A 13,838-nucleotide genomic window follows, 5' to 3' on the forward strand; every position below is an offset into this window, starting at 1 on the left:
TATAGAAAAAGTGCAAAAATCATTATGAAACACCAATCACAAGAATTATTCACGTAATTTAAAATCAATTTCATTAGTCTTCTTAATGAACTAAAATAAAAAAACATATGAAACAATTGTGTACATTCAGGTTCCATACTGGCCTCTAAGTTTTAGAATTACCATCAGTTCTCCACAAAGAAAGGTCCTCCCCACACACTTAAAAACAAAACTCTGGGGTCATTGTGAACTTTTGGTTACACCATGGTTTAAACAATCGGTCTAAAATGGCCAATTGGCTAGGTTGGGTTGGCCTATGATAAAAGCTAGCAGCTAGCCATTTTAGACCAATGGTTGATACCATGGTCTAAGCACTCCCTTCTGTAAAGGAGTGGCACATGATCTGCAAGCTATTTTACTTCCTCACAATTATATAAACTGGGTGTGCTCATTTGAATTGCCCGGTGCCCCAGGTGGGTGGAGGTTTCACTTCAGGACCATTGGAATGGTCTAAAATGTGCAAACTCACCAGGCAATGCAAAACAAACACACCCATAGTTGAGAAGCGAGAAAAAACAGCTAGTCCAACATTGAGGCCCTCCAGCCATGTCTGCAGTGGCCTAGCACTGCACCCCTCTGCTTAAAACCAGGTCATATTCAGTAGGCACAGAACAGAAGAAAAAGGACAAACAAACTATCTGAACTTGTTCAATAAGAAGCACTTGTTTTTGTTTTCGATTTTTTTTTGCTAATAAACACAACCCTGCATTCTTTCCTATGCGGCACCGGTCAGGCGTAGGGTCCAGGCCCAGTGACATGGCATCTGACTGTAAGACAGTTGAGGCAGAAACACCTTCAGACCACGAGGCTTCACCGGCTCCCAGTACAGTGGCTTGTGACCAAGCAGCACCACCTGTGCAAATAACAGGTGATCAGAGTGGAAATGCAGATTTGGTAGCTTGTTTGTTCTACCAGTCTGTCCTGTTTTCCCCAGAAAAAAAAAACCTGGTGCATTGGTCCCTTTCACCAACTGTCAACCAACACTACCTGGTTGTATATATTTAAATGGAAATTGTCAGTGTATCATACATTTTCTTTTTGCAATTGATAATACAATATTTTCAATCTAATTACCCATTCTACATGTGAAAATGTATACAGAAAGTAGCTGTGTGATCCTGTAGCTTACCTGAGTCTTTCCTGTAGAAACAATAGGTTCATTCAGAACAACATATCCACTTGGAGGCCAGTCCAGGAGAATTGCATAGATGGCATTGTCCTGTGGTTTAGCAGTGTACCTATTGGAACACAGTCAAAAGCAATAATGAGCCGTTTATTAGTGAAAAGCTGTGCCTTTTTTATAAGAAATGTTAACTTTGATTTAAACTAGAGGACAAACAAGTTTTGGAACATATGGTTCCTTTTGTGGGCTTATATCGAAAGCCTGTCATGAGAGCGTCTGGTAGGCTTACTGTGACCATAGAACATATTTTTTTATTTCACCTTTATTTAACCAGGTAGGCAAGTTGAGAACAAGTTCTCATTTACAATTGCGACCTAGCCAAGATAAAGCAAAGCAGTTCGACACATACAACGACACAGAGTTACACATGGAGTAAAACAAACATACAGTCAATAATACAGTATAAACAAGTCTATATACGATGTGAGCAAATGAGGTGAGATAAGGGAGGTAAAGGCAAAAAGGCCATGGTGGCAAAGTAAATACAATATATAAAGTAAAACACTGGAATGGTAGATTTGCAGTGGAAGAATGTGCAAAGTAGAAATAAAAATAATGGGGTGCAAAGGAGCAAAATAAATAAATAAATAAATACAGTAGGGAAAGAGGTAGTTGTTTGGGCTAAATTATAGGTGGGCTATGTACAGGTGCAGTAATCTGTGAGCTGCTCTGACAGTTGGTGCTTAAAGCTAGTGAGGGAGATAAGTGTTTCCAGTTTCAGAGATTTTTGTAGTTCGTTCCAGTCATTGGCAGCAGAGAACAGGAAGGAGAGGCGGCCAAAGAAAGAATTGGTTTTGGGGGTGACTAGAGAGATATACCTGCTGGAGCGTGTGCTACAGGTGGGAGATGCTATGGTGACCAGCGAGCTGAGTTAAGGGGGGACTTTACCTAGCAGGGTCTTGTAGATGACATGGAGCCAGTGGGTTTGGCGACAAGTATGAAGCGAGGGCCAGCCAACGAGAGCGTACAGGTCGCAATGGTGGGTAGTATATGGGGCTTTGGTGACAAAACGGATTGCACTGTGATAGACTGCATCCAATTTGTTGAGTAGGGTATTGGAGGCTATTTTGTAAATGACATCGCCGAAGTCGAGGTATGGTAGGATGGTCAGTTTTACAAGTGTATGTTTGGCAGCATGAGTGAAGGATGCTTTGTTGTGAAATAGGAAGCCAATTCTAGATTTAACTTTGGATTGGAGATGTTTGATATGGGTCTGGAAGGAGAGTTTACAGTCTAACCAGACACCTAAGTATTTGTAGTTGTCCACGTATTCTAAGTCAGAGCCGTCCAGAGTAGTGATGTTGGACAGGCGGGCAGGTGCAGGTAGCGATCGGTTGAAGAGCATGCATTTAGTTTTACTTGTATTTAAGAGCAATTGGAGGCCACGGAAGGAGAGTTGAATGGCATTGAAGCTTGCCTGGAGGGTTGGTCAGGACTAGGTTGCTTGTTTACAACTTTTTGGTAGCATTTATACTTTTTGCAGGAGTGAGTGATGGGATTTCTTCAGCATTCTAAAGCTCCCATTGTTAAAAACTCCCCTTCTTAAGATGTGACTTCCAACATTCCATTCACTGTAAACTGACTTGACACAAATCAGCTACTTTGACCACTCCCCAAAAGCTAGAAAAAAAAAACATAAAATGTAAGGTAAAACTTGGTATAGTTATATTCTCTGCTATTCAAACCTTAAAATTATAACAGAAATATATTCTACCAATCAAACGATACAGCTGTTTTAGTAAAGGCGTCAACTACTTTCTCTCAACTTTAAAAGACAACTGAAAATGTGACCACTTTTCCAACAACTTAGACAGTATGACATATTAGTCTACTTCTCTGCTTTACAAAATAAGCAATCATAATATAAATATATTCTACCAAATCAGGAGATACAGCGTGTTAGTATTATTTTAGTAATCTATTCCTCTATTTTTAGTAAACCTTTGTTTCCTCATATATCTCTCAGAACATGAATGTTTTTAACCCTTTCCACCTTGCATGGATTTTTTGGGGTTTCACTGAGCACAGTGCTTCTGTTGGAGGTAAGCATCATGTGTTGAATTTGTCATCACGTTGAAAGAGCCTGCGTGCTAGCTGCTCTGATGAACTCTCCTTTTGCTACGGAGTAATTACTTAAGAACTACAGATGTGTCACGTAAGTCAAGTCCCATTTACATGAGAAAATGTAATAGAATGCATTTGCTCCATTGTTTACATTTTTGTTGGTGGCCCAGTCTGAGGGTACTGACAGATTAAGGAGTGTGGCTTTAAGCATCCTCATCACAAGCTCCACAATGCCTGCTTGTTTGCCAACTTAACGTGAGAATCTACCCCTCTTGTTAGTAAACATGTTTCCTCATATATTTCAGATCATTAAAAAGTATTTAAGACTAAACATAACAATGTGGGGCTCTGGCCTTGTTCTAGAATCCTGAAATGCTGATAAAGCTTTAATTAAGGGTCCTAGCACCGGTCCTAGCACATTTTACTAAACAGTACGTTGTAAATAGTATGTAGTACGATTAGTACACAGTATGTAGTAGGCATGACAGATTTCAGACAGTCTCTTTACTAGTCTGACAGTTTGAAAGAATAGTCATTGCGGTCAAATTGACACTCCATTTAGGGCAACAACGGCCATTTCCAATTTGTCAAACTTGATTAAAAAAAAACTTGTCAGGATTGTAGAACCCACCAACAGTAACTGTCACTAATATTACACTCAATCTACATACAGTAGACTGAGAAACCAAGATGGCAGCATGTCAGGCTTTGTCTGTGGTAGTGTTTGTAGTCCAGTGTTCGTAAGTCAAATTCACCATTTTATCGTGCCGTGACCTAACCCAAACTTTAATTTTTGGAATGTATTGTTGTGCAGCAACACTGAATAAGGCCTTTACTATTGTCCAGGCTCAGTTGTCAGCTAAAGTCGCTTTTAAACGCTGATAAAAAAATAAAAAAAGTTAATGGTTTTCAGGAAATTTAAGATGAAACCTCAGATTCTTCCATGTATAGTCAGTCACCAGGCAGGGCAAGCACATAGAAACTTACCTGGGTTTCTTGTTACATGACTGTCACCTTTAGGTCGTGTGAAAAAGCTCAATCTCAAGTTGGGTTTTTATTTTCGAAATAAGTCATGTGTCATTACGTATGCTGGACACTGTACCATGGGGCACTGAGGCTTGTTACAAACGCCAAAGCTCTCACCCATCACGGCACCCTATATTCGGGAGTGGGCTGGCCTTCCTTACCACTTCTGAGACAAAGTAATTGTCTGATAATTATCGCCTACGCTCACAGGACTGTATCTCTTTGACGACAGAGCTGGGTAAAAAAAAAAGCGTTTTAGTACTCTGCCCCCCCCCCCCCCCCCCCCCCCCACCCTCTACGTGGAAAGAGCTACAAAACTTGAAACTACAGGAGCTTGTCTCCTTAAATTATTCTAAAGCAAGGGTTAAATCTGTGGTGGAAAAAGCAGATATATAACATCACTAAAATCTAAAACCGACAGTAATGTACATCGTACCATCTCCTTCCTGGCCTCAAAAGAAAAACAAGCCTTATGCCGGTAATAAAATCCTATTTTCAGCTTCAGCTTCCTTATCAAGTTATCTACATGCACAGTGAAGCTCAGCTTATCATCAACCCACACACCCAAATATTTGTACACTTTAACTTGCTCTATAGTATGTCCAGCCAATGTAGCAATGATGTGATTTGTAACATGCCTGGCATTTGAAAATACCATGCATTTTGTTTTATCCGAATTTAGAATCAGCTTTAAATCATACAAATTCTATTGTATGATGTTAAATGCTCTTTGAGCATTTTCAAAAGCTAAAGAAACTACTACCACTTGAATAAAGAACAGTATCATCTGTATAAAAATGAACATCCGCTGTTTCAATAAGATCCCCAATGTTGTTGATATACAAAATGAACAACAGTGGGCCCAAAATAGAACCCTGCGGAACACCTGAGCACACCTCTATGGACTCAACCACCCGCCATTACACATTATGTACGATTTGATAGGTAATTTATAAACCAATCTAGAGCATGACCAGTAATTCCACAACATTTTAACCTTTGCACTAACACAGCATGGTCCACGGAGTCAAAAGCCTTCGACAAATAAAAAAAAACAGAGACACAATGTAACTTCTTATCAAGAGCACAGTGGATGTCATTTAAAACCTTCAATGTTGCTGAAACAGTGCTGTGGCCAGACCTAAAACCCGATTGCATTCCATTTAAGATGTTGTTTTCTTGGAAGTAGGTCTTTAGCTGCCTACTAACTAAGGACTCCGGTACCTTTGACAGTACAGACAGTTTTGATATGGGTCGATAGTTGTCAAGTAGCGAGGGATCTCCACCTTTCAGGAGAGGCAGTACAAAAGCATATTTCCATAAGTGGGGGAATTCCTTAACATCAAGCATAAAGTTAAAAATACATGTTAAGGGGGAGCAATGATGTCTGCGGCTAGGTGTAGGAGGCAGGGTTCTAGTTCATCAGGGCCAGGGGATTTTTTAAAATTAATTTCTTTCAGGGCTTTACACACTTTTGAAACAGAGAAGGATGAAAAGGATAACCTGGTGAAGGAGTGCACAGGGGTGTCAGGTAAATTTATAGGGGGCTCAATTATACCTTTGAACTTTTCAAATAAACAGCCTGCATCTAAAAAATGCTGGTTCAAGGCTTTCAGAATGGAGGTTCTCTCAGTTACAATCTGTGTGTCGACCAACAATTGTTTAGGAAGCTGCGTATCTTATCTGCACTCCAAACCTTTCACTACTTGCCAAAATTTGGATGGATTATTTACATTTTGTGAGGTAGATTTCAGGTAGTGGTCTGCTTTCAATTTACGGAGCATAGCCACACCCATATTTCGAAGACGTTTAAAAGCCATCCAATCATCTGCCAAACCAGTCCCTATTGCTTTAGCCCACATAGCATTTCGTTCCCTTATGATTTTTTTAAGTTCCTTAGTAAACCAAGGGTTCTCTCTGCCCTTAATCCTGAATTTTTAAAAAGGGGCATGCCTATTGCGTACATCCTGGAATGCGTTGTGGAAGTAAGAATAGGCTAGTTCAACATCAGGGATTAATTCCATTCTATTCCATTCAATGCTAAATATATCAATGTAAAAAACCTTGAATATTAAACCGCTTCCAGTTTCTTTTTGTAATAACACGTGATATTACAGACATTAAAAAAATTACTAAAATAGCCTCTAACAATTTAAACTTCTTCCACTAAACATAAAACTACTTCTGGACAGTTGAAGAAAGTCAAAACATTTTCTTCATGAAAAAAAAAAAAAATTCTAGTTGCTATCATCATGAACTTACCAGATGCCAGGTATGATGCTGTCATTCTGGGCCCTCCATGCGGTGGTGTTGTAGATGGCCTCTCCATTGACCCCCAGCCACTGACCCATCTGCCTCAGACGCTCCTCAAAGATGGGGGCGATGCGTCCGTCATGTGTAGGTCCGACGTTCAGCAGCAGATTCCCTCCACAGGACACGGTCTCCACCAATGTCTGAATCACGCAATACACAAGTATGCAGTCATAAAGCCTTTATGACAGCTATATGAAATATTATAACATCTTCCATAGGCAGGAATGCAGCCGACCCTGCACTGCTCCCAGCAACATTTTGTTGCATAGTTTAGTTGTGTGGGGCTGGAAAAGTAACCAAATTTCAGTCTCCCCTATAACAAAAATACATTTCTACTAGTTTCGTACATATATTAGTCTAGGAGAGAAGAATGAAGCCAAACAAGTCATGCTGTAGAGTTGAGCATTTAGCTTACCCAAAAAACAGTGGTGAAGTGTTATACAAGAAACATGGACAGAACAGGACCAGCAGCATTTCAAAAACAAGTCAAAAGACTTTAGACTGAGTGCACTTTACAGTTAAATTATGCTGTTTATGAGTCATACATATGCAAACAGGATTATGACCGATTCAGCTACAAAAAGTTTATGGTAGTGGAAGACGTTTTATTGGGTAGTAAGAGAGCTTAAGGGTCTAAATCTCCGGTTTACCATAAAATAAAGTGCTTTTCCAGAACCATTTAAAACTGACCGCCACAAGCTGCTCGATAGTGAAGTAGTCTTTAAGCTGGGCGTTTCTCCTGTAACCCCAGGAACCTTTGTCTATCGAAAAGCAGTTCTCCCATTTGTGTTTGAGCAGGTGTCCGGGCTGGTAGCGATCATCGCAGGTGTAGTAGCCTCCATGGGTACAGATGCTGCCGTAGCCCCAACGATCATTGGTCACCACGGTCTCTCGCACTGGGCTTTGGGGGGGGGCACATTAAATGAAATCATATCATGACGCATGTGATGTTTATACAGTTGGCGCATACATCATACTCCATAGCCTTAACTGACACATTAAATAGACCTATAAACTTAAAAAAGACATTGGTGTAGATTTGTATACATATACGGCCAGTTTCCCTGGACACTACTGTAATGATTTGTAGGTACACTGTAATAACATGTAACTGGTGTTAAATGCAGTCTGTAATTACAGGAGTGAGTAGTTAAAGTTTCCGATCCCAATGCACCATATTTCAGCCTACGTAAAAAACGTGATAAGTGTAAGCCAATTGAGAACCGACCACCTCATTGACAACTCTGCAATTACGATCTGGAGTCTGATGCCCAGGCCCCAATGGCAAAAAACGGGTTCACAACAAACAAATAAAAAGTGATATAATTTAGTGGTGCAACTGACAATGGGTCAATTACTTTAACCATCAATTAACCATTTTTAGACACATTAATAAAGAGCTAGGGTTCAAATTGTGAGATAGTCATTCGTGCTTGCCAAATTGTAAGCCTGGTTGAATAATGGTTTATAAATGCATTTAAAAATGGTCATAAGACAAACTTTTATTCCATCATTTAACCTTTCAAGGGTTTCACTGATGAGGAGCACTCACTTTGGATGGGATGCATTGGTTCAATTTATTTATACCATGAATTAAGGCATCTGCCCATTTGCGCAACACGCTCAAAATAACGACGACCTTGAACGTGTCTACATGTGTTGACACTGACATGTAACAGTGCGAAAAGAAAGGCGGTCGAGTAGATGGTCAGTGTGCAAAATCCAGTCATGAAAGATTGCCTTGAAAGAAACATGCGTTGTAGGTCAAAAACAAACACAGGAGAGAGAGAACTTCCCATGCAATTTGTTTTTCATTTTTGGAAACATTGATTGTGCTAGACGATTTAACATTGGTAGTTAGCTACAGAGGTAAAGACAGATTCAGGTTGGATATTCGCCTGTAGTTTTCCTTACGTCCACCAACAGCAGTTAGGGACCGACAACATAGTGACAAATCAAATGTCAATAGCTCTAACCTTCACTCCTAAAAAAAAAACCCAAAAAACGTTAAAAACTGGTTCTAGGCAACCCGATGGCATAAACAAACATTGCACACTTTTTTTCCTGTCAATATACATCTCACACTATTTAAAATTATTTATTTAAACTTTTACATTTCAATAGCTCCTTGGTCATGTGACCTACTGACTTCAAACAAGGTTCAGAATGTCCACTGACTACCCTCTATATTGCACACCCTTTAGTTTGTCAATTTTCATCTCACACGATTTTACATTCATTTTTCAAACTTTATAATTTCAATAGCTCCTTGGTAATGAGACCGACTGACCTCAAACTACTTTCAGAATGTCCACGGATTGGTGGAGACGGGCGCCACGAGGCATCCAGTGAGGTAACGCAACTGATCCCGGAGAAGCTGGCGGGAGCCCCGGGAGAGTTATTTTTTATTTGTGAAGGACAAGGCACTCTGGAATGGGTTCGGCCCGAGAGAGGGGCCCAAGCCCTGGAAAGCGTTGCGGTTTCGGCGGCGTCCGGTGAGCTTTCCCTGGCCCTTGAAAATCCCGGGTGAGAGTGTAAATCTCACGCCGGGCCGTACCCATATCCGCAGCAGGTCTCCAAGGTGAACAACCTATGGCATGTTATAATAATGTAGTTTTAAGAGAAGTTGTCAAAACAAATCCGTAACTTCGGGATAAGGATTGGCTCTAAGGGCTGGGTCGGTCGGGCTGGGCTCGAGCCGCGGCTGTGGGAGCAGTTGCTCCATTGTCCTCGCAACCACTGGAAGTTCGTTCTGCGGCCAATCTTGCGGTTTCTCGTGCGTGGTCTCGCAAGGGGCTGCGTGCTGGGGTTCGTCGGGGAGGTGTCCGTCGGCGGGCCGAAGGCAGACCGGTGGGGGGGGGGGGGGGGGGGGGGGGGGTTGGGACCGGCGGCGGCAACTCTGGACACGCGCCCGGGCCCTTCTCGTGGATCTCCCCAGCTACGGTGCTCGCCGGGGAGGTCTCCTCTACGCTCACTAGACTTGAGACTAAACCCATTGGCCCCGCAGTGACAGGGCATTGCATGGATCTGTCTCATGCCCTACGAAGTGGGGAGAGGTATCTCCAGCTTGTCTGGGGAAGGAGGCCTACATCTGATGTGGGTAGTACCATCCACGCCCATTTATTTGCTGCGGAACCATAAAACAGACGGAAGAAGCCTAGGTTCCCACTGGGCACGGATCACTGAATGTCAACTTGATGAAATTTAACGGTGCGTACCCACCTGCCGCGGTCGCACTCAAATCACCCGTGACCCCCTCATGTCAAAGTGAGGAAAGGGGATGATTATTCTCTGTTGCTTCTTCCGGCACCCGGTCGATGGTGCAGCTAGATACTGCATTGGGTATTTGGTTCTCAAGCCTATAAGTACTGCGCTGGCACTTGATATCGATTGGGTGTAAAAACACAGTTAAAGTCTGCTGAAGGTTAGTAGCTGCAACTGATGTCCAGTTTGTAAGACAGAAAAGCCTCTGATAACACCGGGCGTGACTCAAATGGATGTCAATTTTATGATATCTGACCGTAGCTTGCTACCCTTCGTGGTCGCACTCACGGCATGGCTGTGACCCCCTCATGTCAAAGTGAGGAAATTCGATGAAGCTGGGGTAAACTGCAGGAGATAATTAAGCCTCGAGGCATCCAAATTCATTGTCATCTAATTAGTGACGAGCATGAATGGCTGAATGAGATTCCTACTGTCCCTACCTACCATCTGTTGAAACCACAGCCAAGGGAACGGGCTTGACGGAATCAGCGGGGAAAGAAGACCCTGTTGAGCTTGCTGCCCCTCTCTTGATCCAAGCTTTTGTCTGGGAAAGAAGGCGTCTTCCTCCAACATCCGCCTTCTTTACTTACGGGTTACCAGGTGCACGGAGAAGGGCCAAGGGCCAGACACAGAGTGTGAGAGAGCCTAGGCAGGCGGGTAGAAGGCATAAGACATTGGGCTCTGGATAGTTAGGGGGCTAGGTGGTGAACATCCATCCGCCCAGGCCTGTCCTCTGGTGGGACTGTGAGTCAGGTTGGGACTGTGGAAGGCAAAAGGTCACCAGGTGCACAAGGAGGCCTCCCCCAAGGCGGGGGGGGCACTCAGAGTCCGAGCAGGGGCGGCCAGACTCAGAGGCTGGGGGCAGCATTCAGGCTGTGGAGGTTGGGGACTTTCTGAGTTTCTGAGCGGATAAAAGCGGACAGGTCACCAGGTGCACAGAGCTCGTTTCAGATTACCAGGTGCACAAGGAGGCCTCCATCAAGGCGGCGGGCACTCCGAGTCCGAGCAGGGGCGGCCAGACTCAGGGGCTGAGGGCAGCACCCATGCCATGGAGGTTGGAGAGGGGACTTAGACTGTGAGCAGAAAAAAGGTGGGCGGGTCACCAGGAGCACAGAGCCTGTTTCTGGTTACCGGGTGCACGTGGGTCCTGACAGCGGGAGTATAGACGCTTTAGTAATTCCAGGGAGTAAGGTATACTCTAAGGCAATGGAGACGGGTGTTGACCGGGTAGGGAGACTAGGTGTGGAGGCCTGGAGGTCTGTAGTTCCAGGGAGTAAGCTATACACGCTCAGGCCCAGGGAGAGGGTAGGGAGTGGGCAGGGAGTGTAGCTAGCCATCTAGGCTACAGGTTTGAGTCACCATTAGAAGTTATTTTTATGTTATTGAGTAGGCACACAAACATGCCTTTGTTTGATCTAATTATTAATCTAACAATAAAATTCCTTATTATTTTGTAAGAAGTGTCAAGTATTTTTACATGTTGCAATTAAGTTGACTAAAGTTGAAGCTCATCTTTTGTTTCTGGGTATTGTAATGAAACGGCAGGGAGCAGGTCTCGAACTCTCGACCTTCTAGCCCGAGGTCCGGTGCGCTATCGACTGTCCCGCAAAAGCATGCTCATGCAGCAGAGTCGATTTCCGCGCTTATAAACCCAGGGTCGTTCTTTTCATTTGGTAATGAGTAATTATATAGAAATTGCCCATAGATAACTATAAAAAGTTACACTTCACTTTAAATAGCTAAATTCTGGTAAGAACTAACGAAAACCTTGTACTTATGCAGTACTTGTGTTTATTTTTTCACTTGGATGGCACTTTTAGAAACTGATTGTCAGAATGGGTAACTTATTTTGTAGGTAAACAATAATTACAAGTAAGGACACCTAGTAATTACATTGTGTTGTACTAGTGAGTTTATTTTCTCACTTGGATGGTGCTTCAGGAAGCCTTAAGATAAGGGTCAGGATGGATCATGTACTATATAAGTATACATTAAGTACCCATCAACATACACTTCATTTTAACTAGCTAAATCCTGTGTAATTACATTGTACTTTTGTAGATATTACATGCACTTTGTGGTGTACTAGTGCGTCTATCCTCCAACTTGGATGGCGCTTCCGGAAGCCTTAAAATAAGGACCAGGTTGTCAGGATGGGTAATGTACTATATAAGTACACATTCATGACAAGTAAGTATCCCTCAAGATACACTTCCTTTTAAGAAGCTAAATCCTGCGTAACACCTAGTAATTACATTGTACTTACTGATACTGATGTACTTGGATGGCAAGGAGGTACACATTGTTATAATGGGTAACGCACACATTTTTTATTATTAGAATCTGGGATGACACCCATACGGTAGGCCCCAGTTAGTAATGTTGACCTATTTCTGATCTGTTATTGTAAACTCAACCACAGATGGTACACTTTTGGGGGGCAACTCCTAGCAACAACATCTTGAAGAGTGCCCATTCACGGGTAGCTAATTAGAGCCCATTGAGCCTTCAACCTTTGTGGGTTAACTGCCTGTTCAGGGGCAGAACGACAGAATTGTACCTTGTCAGCTCGGGGGTTTGAACTTGCAACCTTCCGGTTACTAGTCCAATGCTCTAACCACTAGGCTACCCTGCCGCCCCATTAGCCTCTAGCACCTTCACTAATATGTTTTGGGAGTGTGGTAGATTCTGTCTATTATCTCTATGACTGTACCTCTCGTTGTATAGCCAAGCCAGGAATCCGGTGCTGTTCCAGTATTTATCAGGTGCATCCCCATCTCCATCGGACCACAGCAGCTCCGGCTTGTACTTGTTGATGATCTCATAGAGCTCAGGCAGCGTCTTAGTTGTGGGGAAGAGGTTGGTAGTGTACAGGTTGGCAGCGTCCTGCTCGTAAAGCGGGTTAAACCACTCAAACAGAGAGTGGTACAGTCCCAGACGCAGGTCGCTGTTGGCTCTGAGTGCTCCAGCCATTTCTCCGACAAGATCACGTTTTGGACCCACGTCCACTGCGTTCCAGTTCCAGGAGTTCTCCGAACCCCACAGAGTGAAGCCTGCAGATAGAACAATAACAGTAAACCACAAATACATTTTTATAGGCCTAATCTAGTGGAATCATATGTATTACTTTATTAAAATGGCTACAGCAACACACACACACACACACAAACAAACAAACACCTTCATGGTGTTTCGTGGTGAGGACAATATATTTTGCCCCGGATGAGGCAAAGATGTCAGTCCATTCTTTGGGATCAAAGAACTCAGCTGTAAACTGTGGTGCAAAGTCTTGATACTTGAAGTCTGGAGGATAGTTCTTCTGCATGAAGTCAACATAGGACTTTATCTTCTGCTTCTGCCAAAACCACCTGGAATAAACATCCATACAAATTATAAAACATATTTTTTTTAAAATATGGGCTTGGGGAGTGAGGTACAGTTGATCAAAGCATTTAAATTCTTCCGTAATTTATCTAATTTATTGAATTGACCACAGCAGGAAATGTAGATTGTGCATTTAAAGTAGGACTAGTGAGGAAGAAACAGCTTATTACTTTCTGTATTGTACAAAAGTATAGGCTAACCAGCTTACCAGAACCACTCGCTACCAAAGCTTGGAACAGAAAACACTCCCCAGTGAATGAATATTCCGAACTTGGCCTGGTCATACCACTCTGGCAAAGGTCGGGAGTCGATGGATTCCCAGGTAGGCTCATATTTACAACTGCATACAGTAATCATCAGGAGAAGTGCGACAGAAACGAGGGCTAACTTTGAAGAAGACATAACTCCTACGAAGTCAGGTAACCGAAAGCTGCGTTCAGTTGAGTTTTGCATCTAAAATAGCTTACCGATATCACATGATGCTTCCGCAAATGAATCACATGAGAAAAACAGGAACACCTTTGCTAAAAAACGATAGATTCCGCTCATTGGACGCTGATTGGAT

At 42.8% G+C, this 13,838-nt stretch overlaps 1 protein-coding gene across 1 annotated transcript; it reads right to left on the minus strand.

Moving 5' to 3' along the window:
* Window positions 1–704: 704 nt before the first annotated feature.
* LOC139374967 (alpha-L-fucosidase 2) lies at window positions 705–13,838 on the minus strand. Its single transcript, XM_071116253.1, has 7 exons — window positions 13,482–13,838; window positions 13,070–13,257; window positions 12,603–12,942; window positions 7,316–7,526; window positions 6,575–6,765; window positions 1,169–1,277; window positions 705–892 (listed from the first exon to the last, which is right to left on the minus strand). The coding sequence occupies exons 1-7, from the start codon at window positions 13,724–13,726 to the stop codon at window positions 755–757; spliced, it is 1,422 nt and encodes a 473-aa protein (XP_070972354.1). The 5' UTR covers window positions 13,727–13,838; the 3' UTR covers window positions 705–754.

The sequence above is a fragment of the Oncorhynchus clarkii genome, chromosome 19, assembly GCF_045791955.1.
Source record: "Oncorhynchus clarkii lewisi isolate Uvic-CL-2024 chromosome 19, UVic_Ocla_1.0, whole genome shotgun sequence".
NCBI classification, from domain to species: Eukaryota; Metazoa; Chordata; class Actinopteri; order Salmoniformes; family Salmonidae; genus Oncorhynchus; species Oncorhynchus clarkii.